This window comes from Lissotriton helveticus, chromosome 6 (assembly GCF_964261635.1).
Source record: "Lissotriton helveticus chromosome 6, aLisHel1.1, whole genome shotgun sequence".
NCBI lineage: Eukaryota > Metazoa > Chordata > Amphibia > Caudata > Salamandridae > Lissotriton > Lissotriton helveticus.
The window spans coordinates 1,940,751,321-1,940,774,898 of record NC_136067.1 but is presented as its reverse complement, the minus strand read 5'-3'; the positions used below and the strand labels follow the sequence as shown (position 1 = coordinate 1,940,774,898).

The following is a 23,578-nucleotide window of genomic DNA, read 5'->3' as shown; positions in this document are numbered from 1 at the left end:
TAGTTTAAACTTACCTGTTAATTTTTTTAAAATGTAAGTATTTTATAGTTATGTACCAATATATATATATATAGAGAAAGGCCAAGATAGGTCGAAATGCATCAGGACTTGGGTGCCAGCTTCCTTCAATAAAAAGACGAAACCCACGTAATGTGTGCGGCTCAAATTACTCCGTGGCAGGGAGACTTGATGGGATATTGACGGCGTGGTCCGCGCCAAGAGGAACGCACCTCCTACTGAAAGAGCGCCGAGAAGCCCGACTTGGGACGAACACTTTTGACGGTGAAAACCACAAATGGGCTTCGGCCGCCGCCGGAGAGAGCACTCTGGTTCAAAGGATCCCTGCATCACCAGCAAATATGTGCAGGGAATTACGTGGGCACAGCAATTATTGAAGAGATGCGGGAAGAATGGCCACAGCGGACTACAGAGACCAGCATGCTTGGGATGACGCCCACCAGGGAGTAGCCATCCACTTCCACAGGTGAGTAGACTGGCCCGTAGCTGCTGTGCAGAAGACGCCCCGCCCTTTGAGAAAGGCCAAGATAGGCCGAAATGCATCAGGACTTGGGGGCCAGCTTCCTTCAATAAAAAGACGAAACCCACGTAATGTGTGCGGCTCAAATTACTCCGTGGCAGGGAGACTTGATGGGATATATATATATATATATATATATATATATATATATATATATGTATATATATATATATATATATATATATATATATATATATATATATATATATATATATATATATATATATATATATATATATATATATATATATATATATATATATATATCCTTAAATGGCCCATACCACAAGCAGGTCAATGTGGAGACGGGTCTCCATCGGAAACTAGAAATCTGTGATCTTCATCTCTCCCAGATAATCTCCCCATCCTAACAGTGCTTCATCTGTCACCACCATAAACTTTGAGTTAGGGTAGGGAGATGGGTATGCCACTGGTCCAATTGTGGCTGAGCCACCACTGCAGGTCTTTTACAATCTCCTCCGAAACTTGGATGGAATTGGACAGCTTCCCCTGACTGTGGCGGTTGCTAGCGAACAGTAGTGGTGGGGGAGCAGGACGGTTAGAAAAAAATAAAAAACACTTACATGCCGGCCGCCGCCTCACCTCAACTTCTGGCACCATATAGGCTCCCAGACTCCCCTAAACCAATCACGACACTGTTGTCACCAGCATGACAGCAGTGTTGTGACTGGTCTGAGCAGCCTGGGTTGCCACTCAGACAGTGCATGGGAGCCTGAGACTGTTCTCCACACGGCTGTGCAACACAGTCAGGTGGAGAAATGCTAAGGGTGCATATTTGTTTGGCCGACCAAACCGTCATGTGCACCTATGGTGCACCAACCACACCTCCTCCCTCTAAAGAAACCAAGCCACCGTCCTAACCTGGCGCCGTACTATAAATAAAATGATAACGTTGTGTTATTATCGTTTTATTTTTCCTTTTGCGCTGCTCAGAGAGGAGTGGGGCAACGTTCCTCCGCCTAAGCGGAGGAGCTGCCGCTGTGGCCTGCTGCTGGGCTCCCTGGTACTAAAGGTTCACAGTAGGGCCCAGATATGGCACCTAGCATCGTCGATTGCAGGATGTAGAAAGCGAAGTGACCCAGAAGCCTCAGAGTCACTCTCACAAAGACCCATCAAGAACATGCCTGAATGTTCTGGACTCGTGGTGGTGGAAAGATTTGAAACTAAATTGTATACAAGATGGCTCCAATGAAAGAGTCTCTGCAAAAGCATCAGGTGTGACTTCTGCATATTGACAGTAAATCCCAGTGATGTCAGGGGTTCTCTGTCATCAGGAGGTGGTTTACAGCTGACTGTGGAGAGCCTACCTTCAACAGCTAGTGTTTAAGGTATATGAAAACTGGAATCCCCGACCTCCAAAGATGTCGTACAACCATCACCATCACTTTTGTGAACACCCGAAGGGCACTGGTGAGGCGAAAGGGGAGCACAGCAAACTAAAAATTCTCTCGGCCCACACGGAACTGCAAGGAGCATCTGTCGAACTGTAGGATGGGTACATGAAAGTAGGCATCCTGCAGGTCCAAAGCCACCATCGAGTTGCCTGGATTGAGTGGGTAGATAGAAGCTGGACTAGCATGAGAATCTTGAATTTGCCCTTCCACAAGAACGTGTTGACAGGGCAAAGATGTCAAATTGCACGGAGGATTCTGTCCTTCTTTGAAACAAGGAAATAGCCGGAGTAACAACCAGTCCTGATTTATGAGTCCAGGACCCTCTCTATGCATCCTTTGGACAAAACAACCTGCACTTCTGGGAGATAGAAAGGTGCTCCTCTGAAAGATGATCTGATGTAGGTGGGAGGTGTGGTTTATCTAAACGGAATGACAGGGCATAGCCCCGTCAAATAATCTACAGGACCCATTTGTCTGATGTTATTCTTTGCCACCCATGGAGGACAGGGCATGTCTGATGCTGGCTAACATAAGGTGGTCATGCGTCCACTAGGACAAACAAAAGTGGTTAGGCCGCTATCACTGGAGGGTTGGGAGACTGGGAAGTGAACTGGCCCTGATGGCCTGGGTGATGTCTGCTTGATCCCCACCCTGTTGTTCCTGGTGTCGCAGGTGGGCCAAACCTCTGGAGTAGCCTGTAAAGGGACAATACTGTTGAGGAAACGGTCTTGCAGGTATAGAGGGACAGAAGGAACGTGCCGTGGCCAATCATCTTTAAAGTGCTCTATTGCTGATTCAGCCTTCTCACTGAATGGGTGCGATCCACTGAATGGTACATTCATTAAAGAAGCTTGCACCTCACCCCAGATGCCTGTGGATCTCATCCAAGTGTGCTGCTGAAGTACTACACTCATTCCAACTGTTCTGCCCAAGCAGTCAGGGTGGAAACCAACCCAGACAGCATAATATACTTAGTAGCATCATGGCCATCCTGACGTTTTTGAGCGAAACTGGCCCGCAATTCCTTAGGGATTCACTAACCATGTCCCATTGCACAAGGGAATCTCTTTCCAGCAAACAGTTGACATTTTCATATCAGAGGGCTAAGCAGGCAGAGGAAAACACTAATTTCTCAAATGCCGTAATATGTTTTGAGTCTGTCTGGGGAGTTGTAGGGAAAGAGTTGGGGTTCACCATGTTGGTGGAAGCTTGAACCACCAAACTTTCTGGTGTAGGGTGCTGTGTCAAAAAATCAGGGTCACCTGGAGCCAGTCTACGATGCCTGGCCACCTCTCTGTTTATTGGAGGGCAGCAGCAAAGCTTAGTCCATGTGCCCATAAGAGCGTCCGTCAGGGCTTTATTTAATAGAAGTAATGGTTCAGTTGAAGTCTGCCAGGCTGCAAACCATCAGTTAATATGTTAGTCTTGATTTAAGCTGTTGGTAGCTGTAAATCCAATAACGTTGCTGCCCGTCTATTACAACAGCAAAAGAGGCACAAGAGGCACTCTCTTCTGTTTAAACTCCAGAGGGAGAATATAATCCAGTCTGGTTAAGTGTCCAACCCACTGGACTCCTGTGTGTACATAAATAAGTTGTCGTCATCATATTATGTGGAAAATAATCCCCCTTGTCTCCATTATCATCTCTACCGGCAAGGTGAATCTGATCAGACTTGGAACCAAACACTTCTTGGAGTGCTGGAGTGCAGCTCCAAGGTAGAGACACAGCTCTATCAGAGGTAAATGAAATGGGACAGGGTGCTTCAGTACTGCATCGGGATGTGACCTGGGCGGGAGACGAGATGGATTCATCTCCGAGTCAAACAGGACAACAGGAAAAGCGACATCCTCAGGCACCAATGGCATCAGGGCCAGCATTGATGTCAAGTGACAGGGTATGGACTTCAGTGCCAGGTTGGAAGTTGGCTCCCGCATCAGAGTAGTATCTGAGATGTGTTCAGATGGCAAGGATTGTGGAGTAGCAACACTCTGATGGTAAACCCAACTGGTGGTGGCAAGGATCTTTAGGGCCCAGAAAGCATGCTAGAGGGAACCACAAAAGTGTTGAAAATAACCAACATGGCCCCTCTTATAGGCCTCAATCTGTTGAAACATTACTGACAACCTATTGGGGGGCCAATTCTAGATGTGTGACTGCAACTATAAGGCACCTTAATCACGAAAGAGATCCCCAGATGATACGACCAGAGAACAGAGAGTGGTCTATCACAGGACAAAAATTGACAATAAGGTCCAATCTATTTCCAGCCGTATGAGTAGCGTAGTTGACTAATTGGGTAAATTTGAAGGCTAAAAGCTCTTCCAGAAAAAGCTGTGCTATCTTATCTGCTCTACTATCAATATGATAATTGAAATCCCCCCAGGGTCGGAAAGTTGGCAGCTTTAACGGCATATGGGGCCATCAACTTCATTAATTCAGAGGGAAAAGTTCAATCATAGCTCGGGGCACTGTAGATTAGCATACCGGAAAAACTAAAATTAGTAGATAGAGCCTGTGTTAGAATCACATCGAAAGATAATTCTCGAAGACTAGGCGGTGGCGGCTGGCACAGATCGGGGGTGGCAGGGGTGATAAGGGGATCTATAATAAGAAAGAAAAACAAACTTACTGTACTGCCGCGTCTCTCCTCCGAATCTCCTCTGCCTCTCCTCCTCGTCGCTCCGCACCGTCTAAACAGGAAGCACATCCAGGCTCCCCTAAGCCAATCACGATACTGCAAAGATGTGTTGTGATTGGCCTGAGTGCCATGGTTCAGTGCTCAGCTAGGGAATGGGAGCCTGGGCATGTTCTCCACTCTGGCTGTAATGCAGCCTGGGTGGAGAACATGCAAAGTGCGCATGAATGTTTGGCCCGCCAGCTAAACATTCATGCACACGTACAAAGTGTGCTCACCACTCCCCCTGCTCCTGTTATCAGAGCAGCCCGCCCCACCCTGCAAAGCTGCAGCATCAGAACAAAATAAAATGATAATAACCTCAAGTTACTATCATTTTTTGTAACCTTATTTCAGTGCTGCAAAGCAGTGGGGTGACGCCCTTCCGCCTTAGAGAAGGAGCCGCCACTGACACTAGGGTGTCCCCTTTTTTTCCTGTAGAAGACCCGAATAGATGGCCAAGCAGCATGTATACTATCAACAGGTCGAAATGTTGATGAGATATAAGATTTGGTTTGCACTGCATAAATGTGTTGGGAGAAAACTGGATGGATTACATGTTCCTGCCCAACTTGAGAGACATTTTGAGACTTTGTAGCCAGGCCTGATACCAACTGAAAGTGAAAAACTGTTGCTTTTATCTTACTCTATTCACACACATCTATGCACTGCAGGATACCATTCACTGCGCACACAACACAGGGGCGCTGTGAACTCCCTGCTTTAGCAGCTGCAGCGGGGGCGGGTTCTTTAAGGACCTCCTCTGTCTGCAACTCTGCAGACAAAAGCTCATAATGAATGCGATAAAGGGCTGCAGCATCATTAGAAGAGCGAGCAGGGGCAATGAAAGATGGGAAAGAAGGAATATGGAATGGAAGGGTGGATGAATGAGTGAGTTAAAGGGTGAGTGTAGAATAGGTGTATGGACCGGTGAAAATATGGCAGAATACAGGGATTGATGGATGGATGGATAGGCAGATGGACAGGTGACAGGATGGCAGAGTAAAGGGATGAATAGGTGGATTAACAGATTGGATAGATGGCATAGTAAAAGTTTGGATGAGTGGGAGAAAGGATGATTGAACGGATGGCAGAGTGGGTGGATGAGTGAATCAATGGCAGAGTGGATGGATGGCAGAGTGAATCCATGGGAAAGTGGATAGATGGATGGATGGATGGAATGTGGAAAGTCTGAATGATGGACAAAAGATGAATGTATGACAACCAGTAAAGGTGAAATAGTGGATGGAAGGATGAAAGATTGAATGGATAGATGATTGGATTGGAGAGGCAAGGTAGCTCTTCTAGGAAGGGTTGGACATACTTGATTCACCTGCTTGGTGCCATCAGAGATTTAAGGCTGGATGTACAAAGCTATTTAGCATTTCTTAACGGGCCGAATCGCTATTTAGGGCCATTAGGAAATGCTAAATAGCCTTTTGGCATATACAGAGGGCACTTGGGAATCACAAAATGCGATTTCTACCCTGTAGAAATCTCCTTTGTCGACACCCAAATAGGAAATCGCAAATAGGGATTTCCTATTTGCGATTTCCAATGCACATGAACAAAGAATTTTCTAAATGCAAATTGGGCATATAGGAAATGGAATTACCATCAACTCAAAGTCGATGGTACTCAAGTGCAATTTAAAAAAATTACTCCAAAATTCTTTTTTCAAACTGCTATAAAGCACAAACATGCCATAAGGGCATTTGTGTGCTTTACATGTGCACCTCATTTTTCGGGATGCAGAGAGGGGGCCTTAGTCCGAATGTGCGATTCCTTAAATGCAATGCATCATTTAAAAAAAAAATGTGAATTATGAAATAGGAAGTGCAAATTAACACGAGGTTGACCCTCGTGTTAATTTGCGAAAATCTGTCAAAAAGCAAAAAAATGCATTTTTTAAACTGTCATGTTACAGACACACATGTCCTTAGGACATGTGTGTGTGAAACATGCCCTTTCAAATGCATTTCAGGGGTGCAGGGGGGGGTCCTTTGGACCCCCCCTGCACCCTTGGAATGCATCAACAAATTGCGAATTTGTAAATGCCTTCCCATTGACTCCTATGGGCCTTTTGGCCCATAGGAATCAATGGGATTTGCGAAAATGCACTTAGGAATTCGCTATTTATTTGCGATTCGGTAAAAATTGCGATTTTTACTGAATCCCAAATAAATAGCCAAAAAAATGATGCATAGCATTTTGCGATTCTTAATTTGCGATTCGGTCATTTTCGCAAATTAAGAATCGCAAAATCTATGAATGATGCATGTGCCCCATGGGAACTAATGGTTTGGTATTTCCTAAATAGAGATTTCCTAATAGCGATTCCTACTATGTAGGAATCGCTATTAGGAAATCTTTATTTTTATGCAGACCATTTTCAATTCCTGAACAGCGATTTCTATGGAGTTGCTATATAGGAAAAGAAAAGTAAGTAGTTCACACACCTGGCCCTTAATTCAAAATGGGAGGTATTTACATTTTATGGCAGCTTTCTTGACGGAGCACCTTGCTGTAAATGCATTCATTATAAAATTATATCAATCAATCAAGTAGCTGCTTCATACTGTTGGATCAGGTTGCTTGTTCTCCTATTGGTTGAACATCCAGGTCTTGAGGTCCTCCCTGAATTGCTGGAGCGAGGGTGAGGCTCTGAGGTGCAGAGGGAGGCCGTTCCAGGTCTTCGCCGCCAGATGGGAGAAGGAGCGGCCTCCGTTATTAGTCTGGCAACTAGGGCGAGGGATCCAGACCTGAGTTTCCCGGTGGGCTGCTTATTGTAAAGCAATATATCCTTTGCATATGGAACATTCCAGAATTCTTTGTTTACGTAGCCTAAAGTGGTGCGGAGAAGATTGCACAACCACTCTTAAAGTCTGTAGAATGCCACTAACTAATCCTACAGAAGCATCTATGCCTTCGTACTTGTAAGAAGCCCAGGTTCTGAGGAGCATTGGCTAACCCCATTTATTACGTGGTTGTATATTATTTGGATAAGGTTTAGACCTCATAATGGATTTGTGAAACACATGTCATCAACCTCGCCAGGAGATGCAAATAAAAAAAAAAAAACAAGGTGCCAATCCTTTTCCTGCTAGGCTCCAACAATCTGGAGACCACTTATTCGCAAGACATCCTGCTTTTCAGAAAAGAAGTTACCGCTCTTCAAGGACATCTCATCTATGCGTAACCTATGTCACCTTCCACCTACCTTCCCCCCTATTTACCTGACCGGTTCCAGGCACTGTTCACTTCCACACTAGGAACTCCTGCCAGCCCTCTCCACGCCACAACCTCTGATCTCCTGTCCTCCACTGATGAGTATGCACCCCGCTTTCTTGTACAGTGCCCTGTTAATATGTAGTTATGCCCATGCAATGTGAACCCACTACCCACAGAGATACATACATGCTCTGGACGCATGACACGTGTTCCCAATCCCTTCCAATGCGTTATCTTATACTTAGTTAATGAAAAAACAAAGCTTTTGATTTAGCTTCTGGAACTGTGTGATTCGTACACAAATATTACATAATTAGATACTTGCAGAATAATCCATCGTTATAAACACAATGTTCTTAAAAATCACAAAAACATTTTAGCAATATTAAGAGCGTTCCTATCATCGTGTAGTTTTGCGGATATGAAATTTTAGCTCAGTCTCTTTTTATGTTTTTTTCAAAGAGAACACTTATTAACTACTATAAAGGAATATTCCCAAATAACTTAAATAAATCACAAAAGACAGAAAGGAAAAGTAAAGGGGATAATGAAATGGAAGCAGAGAATTCAAGACAACAGTAAATATAAAGTGCCACCTCATAAGGAAAGCTAGGACAAAGGTTGATGTGAAAAAAAACAATAAATATCTTAACTTTGTAGTCATCTGGTCAACTAGACAAAGGAGCATAACAAGTATGTACATCCACATCAACGAATTATAAAAGAAGCCTAAATAAGTAGAGAAAAACAGACTTTCAGGCACATATCTGATGCTACTAAGGCAGGGACTGTCACCGTGGCAGTATTCCTGGAGGACCAGGCGACAGGATGACAGGACCAATGTCTAGGCCTTTCCACTAGTATGGCAAATGACATGCAGCAGTCACATGTCCTGGGAGGACAGTCAGTCGCATCTCATGCTCAGTTGATGTGAATCTCAGAATTGTCATCCAAAGGATATTTCTTTAGAAAGCGCGTGTTATCTTAGGTGGCAGCTCCCTATGGATCTGACACATCACATTACATCATGAAACTGGACAACTTAGTCCTTTGTAACTTTGTCAAACATCTGTTGACATCAGCGCCAGATGAGGTAGAAATGGTAAGCAGACAACCCATGAACAGAAGGTACCTTTAACAGGGATACTCCCGGAGCATTACAGGATACTACATTCCTGAAATGTGGAAAACAGATGGCTGGACACAAGCACTACTTCTAATTAACGTATGTTTGCAAGGTGCAGGCCTCATTGTACACATGCCTCAACTGGTACACTTTTGTACAAATATTACACAGTATAATTCGTTATTTCAGTAGAAAAGGTACATCTTTACTATGAGAATCACTAAGCCTGTGGAACACCAACATACGAGAAACCTCTGTCAATGCTTAATTTGAGCTGGTGGTTGCGCATGGGGCCGACTGACCCTCATTTTTGGGAAACAGCACTTATTTTTTCCTCATCAGACTTTGACCCAGAGCATTTAGAGAGAGAGAAACACAACAGGAGGAAAGAAGGAGGTAGAGAAAGAAAGAGCAATAGTTACAAGGAAAGAAAGAGTGCGTTTAAGGAGTAAGAAGTGTCTGGTGGTGGATGGAAAAGGCATGTGGTGAAATCAAGGCTATGCAAATTTTGTATTCACCACCCCAACATTTGATATTGCTGGTCGCGGGCTTCTGATCAAAACTTTGGGCCTCGACACTTATTCTTTTACAAATTAAGGACTGCCTACTGGTGTGGTGAATCCCTCCAGGAGGACTAGAGGCTACATTAGATTGATTGATGCGAGTAGGGACAGATAAGTGTCAAAGGATGGGCAAAGTGGACAAATGCCCAGGGCTCCCACCTTCTAAAGGTTCCAAGGAAAGGAAACTTTCTCTCCCTCTAGCTCACCTCTGTCTATTTCTATGTCTCAACTTCATTCCTTCCTTCTGCCTACCACTACCTCTGACTTTTCTCTCTTTGCCCAGTGTCAGCTTAAGGATTTCTGGGGCTCCTGTAAATACCTTTTTCAGTGTTTTTGAGTCAACCCCATTCCTGAAAGTTTGTTTGACATCATGCAGGCTTCAATGAGCAGAAAATGGGTGATAGAAATTAAAAGGTGTAATGAACAGAAAACCCCTAAAAATGTGCCATGTCCGAGGCCCTGAAAATCCTTAAAACAATACAGAGTAGAGACAATCGCGACAAAAATGAAAGAGTTGGCAGAATATTGCACATGTAGCTCGTATAAACCGGGGCCCATATGTACTATCACATGTTCCCATAAACACAGAATGGGTAAAACCCTTCCTTACATCAGACCCCAGGTTCCTGCCTGTTGAATATGACTGGATAGAGTCTTTGACCTAGCTAAGAGAGTCACAAAATGCCCTCACCGTGTGAAAAAAGCCAAAACGCCATTGCCTTGTTTAAGAGAGAAAGCATGGAGGAGGGGTCCCATTTCTAGAGAGCGGAAAGCATGGATGAAGGGTCCCATTTCTAGAGAGTGGAAAGCATGGAGGAAGGGTCCCCTTTCTAGAGAGCGGAAAGCATGGAGGAAGGGTCCCATTTCTAGAGAGCGGAAAGCATGGACGAAGGGTCCCCTTTCTAGAGAGCGGAAAGCATGGAGGAAGGGTCCCATTTCTAGAGATCGGAAAGCATGGAGGAAGGGTCCCATTTCTAGAGAGCGGAAAGCATGGAGGAAGGGTCCCCTTTCTAGAGAGCGGAAAGCATGGAGGAAGGGTCCCATTTCTAGAGAGCGGAAAGCATGGACGAAGGGTCCCCTTTCTAGAGAGCGGAAAGCATGGAGGAAGGGTCCCCTTTCTAGAGAGCGGAAAGCATGGAGGAAGGGTCCCATTTCTAGAGAGCGGAAAGCATGGACGAAGGGTCCCCTTTCTAGAGAGCGGAAAGCATGGAGGAAGGGTCCCATTTCTAGAGATCGGAAAGCATGGAGGAAGGGTCCCATTTCTAGAGAGCGGAAAGCATGGAGGAAGGGTCCCCTTTCTAGAGAGCGGAAAGCATGGAGGAAGGGCCCCCTTTCTAGAGAGCGGAAAGCATGGAGGAAGGGTCCCATTTCTAGAGAGCGGAAAGCATGGAGGAAGGGTCCCATTTCTAGAGAGCGGAAAGCATGGAGGAAGGGTCCCCTTTCTAGAGAGCGGAAAGCATGGAGGAAGGGTCCCATTTCTAGAGAGCGGAAAGCATGGAGGAAGGGTCCCATTTCTAGAGAGCGGAAAGCATGGAGGAAGGGTCCCATTGCTAGAGAGCGGAAAGCATGGATGAAGGGTCCCATTTCTAGAGGGCGGAAAGCATGGAGGAAGGGTCCCATTTCTAGAGAGCGGAAAGCATGGAGGAATGGTCCCATTTCTAGAGGGCGGAAAGCATGGAGGAAGGGTCCCATTTCTAGAGGGCGGAAAGCATGGAGGAAGGGTCCCATTTCTAGAGGGCGGAAAGCATGGAGGAAGGGTCCCATTTCTAGAGAGCGGAAAGCATGGAGGAATGGTCCCATTTCTAGAGGGCGGAAAGCATGGAGGAAGGGTCCCATTTCTAGAGGGCGGAAAGCATGGAGGAAGGGTCCTATTTTTACAGAGCGGAAAGCATGGAGGAAGGGTCCCATTTCTAGAGAGCGGAAAGCATGGAGGAAGGGTCCCATTGCTATTGAGCGGAAAGCATGGAGGAAGGGTTCCATTGCTAGAGAGCGGAAAGCATGGAGGAATGGTCCCATTTCTAGAGGGCGGAAAGCATGGAGGAAGGGTCCCATTTCTAGAGGGCGGAAAGCATGGAGGAAGGGTCCCCTTTCTAGAGAGCGGAAAGCATGGAGGAAGGGTCCCATTTCTAGAGAGCGGAAAGCATGGAGGAAGGGTCCCATTGCTAGAGAGCGGAAAGCATGGAGGAATGGTCCCATTTCTAGAGGGCGGAAAGCATGGAGGAAGGGTCCCATTTCTAGAGAGCGGAAAGCATGGAGGAATGGTCCCATTTCTAGAGGGCGGAAAGCATGGAGGAAGGGTCCCATTTCTAGAGGGCGGAAAGCATGGAGGAAGGGTCCTATTTTTACAGAGCGGAAAGCATGGAGGAAGGGTCCCATTTCTAGAGAGCGGAAAGCATGGAGGAAGGGTCCCATTGCTATTGAGCGGAAAGCATGGAGGAAGGGTCCCATTTCTAGAGAGCGGAAAGCATGGAGGAAGGGTCCCATTGCTATTGAGCGGAAAGCATGGAGGAAGGGTCCCATTGCTATTGAGCGGAAAGCATGGAGGAAGGGTCCCATTTCTAGAGAGCGGAAAGCATGGAGGAAGGGTCCCATTGCTATTGAGCGGAAAGCATGGAGGAAGGGTTCCATTGCTAGAGAGCGGAAAGCATGGAGGAATGGTCCCATTTCTAGAGGGCGGAAAGCATGGAGGAAGGGTCCCATTTCTAGAGGGCGGAAAGCATGGAGGAAGGGTCCCATTTCTAGAGGGCGGAAAGCATAGAGGAAGGGTCCTATTTTTACAGAGCGGAACTTGAACCTCTGACAAGGTAATATAGAAACGGAGGGTGTAAACACCGGAGGGGCATAGGGGATGGCCAGCCAATCAATATACTAATGGAAGGTGGAAACAAGAGTTTGGGATTCCGAAGACTATAAAAGACCTCTCCCTGACCACACTCCTTCTTCTTGTCAGGTGACTGGAACCGGAAATACCTAAAAACTGGAGAAGTACAGAGGGATAAAATGTGACCATCAAGGGACAGGAAACAACCCTTCCATCAATTGGAATTGTCTAGGACTGAAAAGACATTTGGAAACATCTAAGACTACCTAAAGATATCTGGGATATACAGAAATGAAATGAAATACCAGTATTTGTAAAGCGCACTGCTACCTCCAAAGTGGTGTCCCGTGCTGGGGGCCCTCTGGAAGATTAAGCGAGCTATTGCCCAGAGTCACATGGTGCTGGGCTAACCTGCCATTGGCGCCAGGGATCGAACCGTGAATGTCGTAGTCCGGAGACCGGCACCCTGGCCGCTGCGCCACACCTCTTCCAGAGTTTTCTTTTTTCCCAAAGAAGCTGCAGAGGGAACAGCCTCAGGAAGCAGCCTTCGACAGAAAACCCGGTCTGTGAACTGATAGACTACATTTCTGTCTTGCTTATACTAATTTTAGAGCATAAAAGACAGTCCTTCCACCTTCTGTTTGTGAGGCGTCTCTAGAGTTATCATCATATTGTGATTTGGAGCTGAGGAGTTATTTGCATCAGGCATATGTGAGGCATTGAGCTACCTGTGGGATGTTGATATTTTGACTTTCACTCTTCTACCCAGTTGTGACAAATGCATTTTGTCACTATAGGAAGACAAGTGTCTTTCAGACCATTTTACACAGACCGATACCGTTTGTGGTAGTCTAGCAAATTCTGTTTAAATACAATAGACATTATATTTTAAAAGTCTGATATCATGAAGTGCATGGATGTGGAGAACACTTACCTGACTCTATCTGGGTAAAAAAGTGCCAGGCTCCACACAACAGAACCGCCCCAGTCATGACCGATGAGTGTTACCTGAGAAAGTCCCTGAAACACAAATAAAAAGAAAAATAATTAAACAGTGAAAGTAGCAAAGCACTAACAACTGGACTGCAGTGTTTCCTATCTCAATCACTGACTGATTTGAATATTGAAATTGATCGGTCAGGTGAGTTCGGTGAATGAAAGAGGAACTTGTAGCTTCAGAGCCCTCACCGCTTCATACTGTACAATTTACAATTCATTCTGGTGGGAGCTTAGTTGGACTGACTTCGGGCCTATAAAGGCAACGAGAGTGGGGTGACCCTGCGGGGTGCCACGAGACGCGTGTTGGGAACCATACAACATGACAGAAGGGGGCTGCATAGTGTCTCTCTTGCAGTGCAGACCTTTGAACCATCTCCATGATTGAGCCTATGTCCTCCAGAGACCTCTTTCCCCCTCTGGGACCCAGGTTGAGACCAGCAGGATGCCAGGGCTTCATTACCAGGATGGATCCGAGCACCAGATGGGGGAGGGGCAGGACTCATCTACATGGGGGATGTTTCCTTACAAATGAGTTATAGAAACTGAGAGGGACCCCTTATGCCAAAGGAATAGGCTACCATATGAATATGTAATCATAAAGGTTTCCTTTGGACAGCACTATGCAACCAACAAAGTATATTGCCTGACCAGAGTCTCCAACTTCATCACTCATTCATATCCATTACACTCAGAATCAGAGAATGTGTCTGTATACCCAAGGCTACTATAATGTACCAAACTAATAACAGAAGATTAACCCCTTCATGCGGCGGCTATTCTGCCGCAGCGCTAAGGGGGAGGCGGGGCCGCGCGGCGCTCCCGTACTCGTGACGGACGCGCTCCGTTACAGCCCTCAGGTGAGCTGTGCTTGTGACAGAACGGTTCCGTCACGGCCCCGCCCGCTCTTTAGAACGTCAGCGCAGGCGCGGCAAGCGGGCCGTGACGGAACCTTTCCGTCACCAGCACAGCCCACCCGAGGCTCGTGACGGAACGGTTCCGTCACGAGCATGGGAGGGGTTAAAAATGTTTTATTCGACATAAGACACACAATCAAGATAACAGATCGACACAATTAACAACACAAAGTCATAAAATATAAAAAGCAAAACAAATTCCATAAATTCATTCAGAAGACACAATAGAAAATATCAAGCAACATTAGTTTAAAAAATGTGCGCGAGAGGAGGAGCTTCGCGCGTGCCCAAGATGGTCGCGTGAGCACAGGGCTCCCGGACCCTCACCGCCTCCACCGACTATCCTGTACTTTATCCTGGCTTGGACGACGGGTGTTTATTGGAGAAGATGTGCTGATTCTTTATCCGTTCTCTGAACTTTAGTTGGACTTCGGGGTCCAGAGCTACGGACCGCCACAGTTTTTGGGCCTGCTCCATGGTGACGCCCCGGGCTATCCTATCTTGGCCGGCCGTCCAGTAAGTGAACAACAACGGATTGCTGGATTTGCCTGGGCTTGGCGATCACTTTCGGTTTTGATTCCTGTCCAGAGACCAGCTTGACTCTGCCAGTTGCGCGGCAAGCCCGAAGTGTTTTTGCTTTTTGGTCTCTCCGTTTCTGATGCCGATCTATCGTGGCTTCCAGTTCTGAGACTGGCACCGACTTCATCCCTCTTGGTCCTGCTCATGCTACCGCAGTAACCATTTTCACCCGACAACAGGCGACCCTCAAGGGTCCGGGATCTAAGATGGCCACCAAGCCGGAGAGTGAGAGACGCAAGACCAAAACGGGCGTTCGAGGTAGTGCTTTGCAAACGAACATCATGGACCGGTACACCCTTACTAAAGGATCGCCGGGTGCAGCATCTAAACCCTCGACGACTATTCCGGAGGACTCCTCGATTGAAGAAGAGCTCTCGCTGCGGGATGTCATGGGTGCCATTTCCGAAATGAAGGCTTCTTTGGGACAACAATATGAGGCCTTGACTCTCAAACTGGATACTGTTTCGATAGACGTCAACTTGATCAGGACGGACCTGGCGAAGACGAACGAAAAGGTCAAGTCCCTGGATCTCAAGACCTCTAGCCTAATCACTGACGTCTCCGACTTACAAGCCGAAGTCGGGAACTTGCGGAAAGCTAATGACTATTTCTCTGGGCGTCTGGAGGACTTTGAAAGCCGTGCCAGGCGCAACAATATTCGCCTGATTGGGGTCCCGGAATCATCGACTGCTGCCTCGACGGACTTATTGGTGGAAGACCTGGTGCTGAATCACTTGGCACCCAAGGGTCTCAGTAAATTTTTCGCTGTCGAGCGTGCACATAGGGTCCCTGGTGGCAAGCCTAAAGTGGGTGCTAACCCACGTCCCATCATTGCGAGGATCTTCAATTTCCGGGACAGAGACGCTATCCTGAAGGCTTCGAGACAGTCGGGTCCCATTGCCTTTGAGAACTCTACAGTCAGCTTCTATCCAGACTTTACACAACAGGTCCAGAAACAGAGGCGGGGGTTTCAAGGTGTCAAGAAGAGACTCAGGGAAAGATCTATGAAGTATGCCATGCTCTTCCCGGCCCGTCTGCGGGTAGTGCATAATGATCGCACCTTTTTCTTCGAACATCCTGGGGTCGTGAGTGACTGGCTTGACTCGCTGCCTACGGATCATGAACATTCTGAGGACTCTGGCAAATCGGATCGGGCGGAGGGTGGCCTAATGGAGCAGGAGTAGATATCGTCTTCGACCCCCGTTCCCTTACAGTTGACTTTGATTTGTGCTAATGCCGTGACATTAATGTCTGCAAGTATTAGTCCATATGGGGGCGGGTGGGGGGGTGGGCAGGTCCTTTCTCCTCCTGGGTTTTCTTTTCGTAGACTAGTTGGGTGGTTGGGCGACAGGCACACTGCAAGTTTATGGGGCTTTTTGGTCTTCAGCAGGGGTGCGGGGTGGGGGGTGAAGTTGTTTGGGTATTGTTGGGGAAACGGGGATGTTGGTTTGACTTTTATTGTTATTTGCAAGGCGAAGGAAAGACAAACTCCTGTTTTTTGAAGTTGCCTCGGGTGTGGGGCGGGGGGGGACTGACTTCGGGGATGGGGGGTAGGGGACTTCGGGTGCTGTGTTGGAACGTAAATGGGTTGGGGGATGGGATTAAGAGGAGGGTGGTATTGCAACTGCTGAAACGTTTGTCTCCTGATGTTGTCTTACTGCAGGAGACACATTTGCTCGGCAACAAGTGCTATGCTATGAACAGGCGTGGTTATCGCCTTGTGGCGCACTCGGGTTTCACTTCGGGATCCAGAGGGGCGGGCATTTTGGTTCGGACCTCCCTCCCCTTGGCCATTGATGATGTCATACTGGATGATAAGGGACGATACGCCGCCATTGTTGGGCGTTGGGAAGGGAAGGTTGTTATCCTGATTTCCGTATACGTGCCCCCGGGCCTCCAAGCCACCACATTCGCTGACTTGAGTGGACTTATCCTGGGTCTCCCCGAGGGTCTGCTTTTGGTTGGGGGTGATTTTAATGCAGTGGTCTCGGGGATGTGTGACCGTCACCCTCCCCGGGAACTGCCTAAGGCCCAGACTTGGTTGAGCGACTTTCTGGAAACGCTGGGGCTAACTGACTGCTGGCGCTAGCTCCACCCGGGGCAGTCGCAATATACTTTTCATTCTGGTGCTCATGGTAGTCTCTCGAGGTTGGATCATATCCTACTGCCTTCTGCCCATGCTTCCATCATACGGGAAGTTAAACACCTGGCGAGGGGTATCTCAGATCACTCTCCGCTTTGGCTGGTGGTTGATGCACGGTAGGGTTCGGCGGGCCGTGTGGCTCCGATTAACCCCTGGTATTTGCGGGATCCCAGGGTCAGGGCTGAGCTAGTCACAACGCACGATTGTTATTTTGCTGAGAATGTGGGCTCTGTTTCCTCTCCAAGTTTGCTTTGGGAGGCTTATAAAACTGTCATTCGTGGCCAGGCCCTCTCGTTGATTGGTGGCGTGAAGTGGGCTAACCGTGCTGAGGTGGTTCGCCTCGAGGGAGAGGTCACGGCTTTGGAAGGGAACTTGGAATCTGGGGTCACCGCTGAGGGGCTACACTTGTTGGAGCTGAAACAATATGACTACAGGGCTTTGGTTACGGACGCAGCTAAGGAAATGGGCAGGGACCAGCAGGGCCGCCTGTACGATGTGGGTGATAAAGCTGGGAAGCTGCTTGCTTGGCTGGATAAGAGGGAGAACGCAAGTCGAGTAGTCCCTGTAATTGTTGCAGAGAATGGTGAGTGTTATACTGACCCTGCTGATGTGGTTACATGTTTTGCTGACTACTTCCGCGAGGTATATTCCCCGGTGTCTGATCGATCTGAGCAGGATTCCCACTTGCTATTGCGGGATATCGCACTTCCCCGATTGTCTGACATTGATAGGGATGCTCTAGATGCGCCGCTTAGTGTGGAGGAGATCGCCGCTGCCATCCGTTCGGTCCGATCCGGCAAGGCATCGGGCCCTAATGGACTCCCTATTGAGCTCTATAAACTGCGTCCGGACACGCTGGCCCCGCACCTACGCTCGATGTTTCTCGAGTCTTTGGAGGTGGGCTCCCTCCCGCCGGACCAGAGACTGGCCTCTATAGTCGTCATCCACAAGGATGGAAAACCTCGGGATCGCTGTGCCTCTTTTAGACCCATTTTGTTGATTAATGCTGAGCCTAAAATCCTGGCCAAACTGCTGGCGACGCGTTTGGCGACTGTCATTGGGGACCTTGTTCACCCTGACCAGTCCGGCTTTATACCGCACCGCAACACGGCACTTAACCTTCGAAGGTTGCACGGCGTCTTGGCGCGAGCCGAGACGCTGCGTGAGCCCGCCATCTTGGCGTCCTTGGACGCTACGATGGCGTTTGATACTATAGAATGGCCATATTTGTGGGCGGTTCTTGCAAAGTTTGGTTTTGGTCCGGACTTCGTTCGGTGGGTCAGGTTGCTTTACACCGATCCCATCGCTCAGGTGGTGGTCAATGGTCGGGTCTCTGCTCCCTTTGCATTGGGCAGGGGAACGCGACAGGGCTGTCCTCTGTCCCCTTTGTTGTTTGCTCTTGCCTTGGAACCACTGGCGGCTTGGTTGAGGTGGGAACCGTCCCTGAAGGGCATTAGATGGAATTCGGAGTTTGAGGACCGTGTATCTCTCTATGCGGATGATATTCTGCTGTATCTTACATCTCCCCGTAAATCCCTCATTGTACTGTTTGATGTCTTGACGTCCTTTCGTAAAAATTCGGGTCTTTTCATTAATTGGTCGAAGTCCTGTATATACGTCCTGTCGGGAGACGCTCCTCTTTTGCCCAGTGGGTGCCCCATCGCGATTGCGCGTGATGGATTTCGATACCTAGGCATTTTTATCACTCTGAAGCCTGAACTGCGGTTTGACCGGAACTTGTTGCCCCCTCTTCAGCGCCTTCGGGCGGATGTTGTTGCTTGGGGGAAACTTCCTCTCTCTCCACTGGGTAGAGCGGCATTGTTCAAGATGATGTCGCTGCCCCGCTTCCTCTATGCGTTGCAGAACACACTTGACATAGTCCTGGCCAAATATTTCCGCGAGATTGAGAACCTACAGAGACGATTGGTGTGGGGGGGTAGATCCCGAATTGCCATTGCTAAACTGACGCTCCCGTGGTATGACGTGGGAATTGCCTTACCTGATCTCCGTCGCTATTATTGGGCGTCTCAATTGGGGGTGATAAATCACTGTATGTACGGCCCTTCACCGAACCCAGCCTTCGAGATGGATAAGTGGCTATTGCCAGGGGGTGACTATAATAGAGCCCTTTACTCCAGACTCACCCCTCGAAATGTAACGGGCCCCACTAGGACGGCTGTCCAGGTGTGGAGACATGCCTCCATGGCGCTTGGGTGGTCTGATAAATTGACTCGTGCCACCCCATTGTATGCATCTGATAGACTTGGATCTCTCTGGCAGTCGAAGGGGTTTGACAGGTGGGACTTGATAGGCATCAGTAGGGTGGATGACGTTTGGACCAAAGGGAGAATTAAAACGTTTGAGGAATTGAAAACCGAGTACGCTTTGGGCGATCGTGAATTTTTTCGTTATGCGCAGGTCCGTCACGCGGTACTCTCGGTCTTCCCTCCGGGAGTTGAGATACCGGAAGCGTCCCCGCTTGAGGATAGGGTACTGGACGGACCTGTTCCTGATAGTACTATTTCGCTTATTTATAAAAAGCTCATCAACTCCAGATCCGATCTCCTGTTTCGTCTTAGAGAGGTCTGGACTAGTGATGGGCTGGAGCTTGACGACGAGGATTGGCAAGCGGCGATCTCCTCCCCTAAAGAGGTGGCTATCCCGGCGCACCTTAGATTTGTTCAGCTCAAAATCCTACATAGAGTGTATGTGACTGGTCCCCGCTTGATACACATGGGCTTTTCTGTAGATGGTTTGTGCCGGCGTGGCTGCGGTCTCCTGGGCACATTTCTGCATATCATTTGGGAATGCCCTGAGATAGTGCGATTCTGGACCCGTGTGCATGAGGTGATGAGTGAGGTTACGGGTGTCCGATCGATGCCGGAGGCTAGGAGATGCTTGCTGAATGTGTGGGAACCGAACGACTATAACGTATCGCAGCTTCGGTGGGTGACCTTGGGAAACATGATAGCCAAGAGAGACATTGCGCAACTGTGGGGTGCTCAGGGACCACCCGGGATTCGGAATTGGAAACAAAATATGGATTGGTGCATGTTCAGGGAAAAAACTGTGTATATTTCCCGTGGTACGCCCCGTAAATGGGGGAAGATATGGACTCAATGGAACTCTTACCGTGGTGATATATGTACCCCCCCTCTCCCAGACCCAGATACTGAACCTGTGTCCCCATAACCCGTTGGTTCCTCCACTTACTATTATGTATTAGACTATTTTGTGCTCCCTCTGCTCCCCCACACGAGACTCTTTGTTTGAAGAACCCTTTTGCTCAATGGTTGACCCTTCCCGCTCACACACCACAAGGTGCAACGTTATTTGTAATGATGTCTTCTCCTGTTCCTTGTTCCTTGCAAGTTGTTTGTGTTTATAAAATCAATAAAAAAAGTAAAAAAAAAAAAAAATGTGCGAGAGTACAAATAAGAGACCAAGGACTTTGTCTTAGACTGATCACATCCGTAATAATTGTTCCTCAATAACTGAGACTGGGTGCTGTGCTCTATGGGCACTCAAAAGTCTCAGTAATAATACGGATTGAGTTCCTAACAACTCAGGCGTCGACGCGTTTCGATGGAAGAATTCTAATTCTAATACAAATGAGCCCAGCACAGATGGCCAGACTTCTGGCAGTGAGTGTTGGTCTGAGATCTCTTGTCTGTCACTACTTACTGTTGGGTAACTGGGAAATTGATTCTAGACACTGGTTTAGTACCTGCCAGAGGTCTCACACCCATTATGTAATAGAAACTTAGGTTTCCAAGCTCTTGTGTTTATGTTGGACATCAGCAATCATCTCCCTATATCATGAAAGGATTACTGTAGGGCAAAATGTTCTAAAGAACACCCAAAGACCCAGATTAAAGGTTTTCAATGACCATTATTGGGTAGAAATGTCGACAACCTCTTTACCTACGCCAGGACTACCTCATTCTCCTTCAAGAGGGAATCATTTGATTAAAGGTTGATCCTCTACCATAAGATATGGGATAGGTCACCCATCATTACAACAGACAGTTGCCTGCGTGCACTGCGATTCATATTCTATCATTTTAATTGTAAATATCCACCACCTGTTTCTTTTGCACAAGCACTTTTTCTAGCACTTTTTCACACATTGGAGAAACCATTGTATTCAGAGTTTTGTGTATATATATATTGCAAAACGTTAATATACGTGATACTTTGCATATTTCATGGCTCTGGTATTGTATTGCTATTTTTTGTCCTCTCCCCTTTTCTGGTACCTTATAAAGCTTCAACATTGTAGTGTTTCGTTTGTTCTGTGAGAATGTGTTTCCTGATGCAAATAACTTTGGTAGTTACCATTTGCACCATGTTGTTACTTGTGCCAATGATAGTACTAATAGAACTACTAACCATTGTCCTCTTACAAGTGAGACAATTCAGACTATTCCAGGACCCAAGAGCCGTAAGAATGGCTTAGGCGGCAGATATAAGACATTTTAATGTATAGTAAATTAATAAATGACTGTTGTGCTCATCTCTAAATTAGACAAACAACGCCACCATGTGACAGGCTGTTGTAAGTGCCAATGTTGACAATTAATTGCAGGCCCGAGCACCGGAAACCACTAGTTCAAATTAAGCACTGCTGAAGCTTCATATTAAACAGATACTTTATGATATAGGCAAATCTTACTGTACTATTTAGACCCAGTCTGACGGCCCACCAGACTTCCAGGTCAACAGAGGCCATGGCCTCAGTTACTTTGGCAGATGACAGACTATCTGTCATATTTAGTGATCACTGCTCAGCAGGCTGGTATCTTTAACTTCAGCAGATCCGCCACTTCAGTAGCTCCACTGAAGGCACATAAGTTTGCTGAGGGAAGGTTTCTTGTGTCCCCTCAGCAATGTTTTAGTTTTCAAGAAACAAACTCCCAAAGAGTGACTTTAATTCTTTAATGCAGTGAGTTTTCAGCCACTGTGCGTTTTCACTTCCTGAAGCCGCCATGTCCTTCATGGCGGTCACATGGCAGTCTTGGAGTGAGACAGCAAGTGATGCTCGACGCTCACCATAAACAGGGCAGGGAGATAGTCATTGTCAGTTGACGCCTTGTGGCTGTCTGGTCACAGATGTATGTCAGGAATGTATGACGTTACAACGCATATATTTAAAATGCTTGCCTTTACAATGCAGTTTTTACATCGCAACATCCTTTACAACACATTCTTTTACATAGCTTGCCATAAGTGCTGAATAGTGTAGGGGTAATAATTATTATTCGAACTCCAGTGAGTGCAACAGTAGGGTAAGTGTTGGATAGTGTAAGGGTACTATGCGTTGTAATGGTATGCATTGTAATGACTTGCGATGTAATGCCTGCGTTGTAGTGACATGCGTTGTAATGACATGTGTTGTAGTGACATGCAATGTAATGGCTGCGTTGTAATGACGTGATGTAAAGGATGTTGCGCTGTAATGACTGCTATGTAAAGGTAGTGGAATGTAATGACTGCGTTGTAAAGGTTGTTTCCCATATGTCGGTGGTGCTGGTGGAGGCTCCCTAGTGTAACACCAGCATTTCCCCAGACTCAAAATAGAACAAAGGAACTGCAGGGTTGGCAAGAGAGGAGCTGCTGTGTCAAATTCGTAAATGACCCCCTTCATGTCCTATGAAGCTCAAAACATACATACACTGAAGCTATCCTTTAGAAAAACAGCAAAAAACTTGTGTTTCTCATATTCTAATCAACATTTTTTTAATGAGTTTTATATAGCGCTAACTAGACCCGAGAGATCGGTTATAAGAGCGCTTTACATGAGCACCAGTTTTGTTACAGACACATTCATTTTTGTTAGGCGCGGGGAGATTAAGTGATTTGCCCAGAATCACAGGATGTTGAGCGTCCCTGCCGAGACTCAAACCCAGTTCCCCAGCATTGAGGTTGTCTGCTCTAGCCGTAAGGCTACATCCTCTCCACAATCTGGACACAAGCATCATTCTCAACCTTGGTTTCTTCAACAGTGTATTGAAAGACCCTCATATCCAGCACAGTGGCCTATTTGCTTCATTGCAGCAATAAGTAATAATAGAAGCTTTTACCTCTCTGTGGGAGAGCTTAGAGTCGAGCCTACAATTTACAGTAACAGAGACGGGAAGGATTCTAGGATGGGGATAAACCGCATGAAATCGTTGTCAATTTTAGTGCATGATGCTAAAATATTCAGATCCCAGTGGGCTAAATTTATTTCCACCCCTGCTGAAAAATATAGTCTTTCCTACTTGGAAGGCAAGACACAATATTTTAAGAGGAATCATCCTCTGTTTCCCACAGCGGCTAATTCCTAATGAGCAGAGAGAAGGTCAAGGAAGCCCTTAAAAGCAGTAGTGCCTACAAGGGACTTTGAGGCTCTAAATAGAATGGACTTCCATTTAAAGGATTCTCATGGTGGAACCAGTTGATACTCTACCATTGCAAAGTTTACGGTTCCTAAACCTATGAATTAGGTGGAGGTACCGTAGGTTTGGCGGAATAAAAGAATCTCCATGTTCACACACATGCGCACAGATGCACAAGACACCCACACATTCTA

At 47.0% G+C, this 23,578-nt stretch overlaps 1 protein-coding gene across 1 annotated transcript in view; it reads right to left on the bottom strand.

Moving 5' to 3' along the window:
• EPHX2 (epoxide hydrolase 2) overlaps nucleotides 1-23,578 on the bottom strand; it is a 587,345-nt gene that overhangs the window by 218,660 nt on the left and 345,107 nt on the right. The window contains exon 11 of the mRNA XM_078649944.1: nucleotides 13,304-13,389. Within this exon, the coding sequence (XP_078506070.1) occupies nucleotides 13,304-13,389 (86 nt within the window). The remainder of the gene's footprint in view (nucleotides 1-13,303; nucleotides 13,390-23,578) is intronic.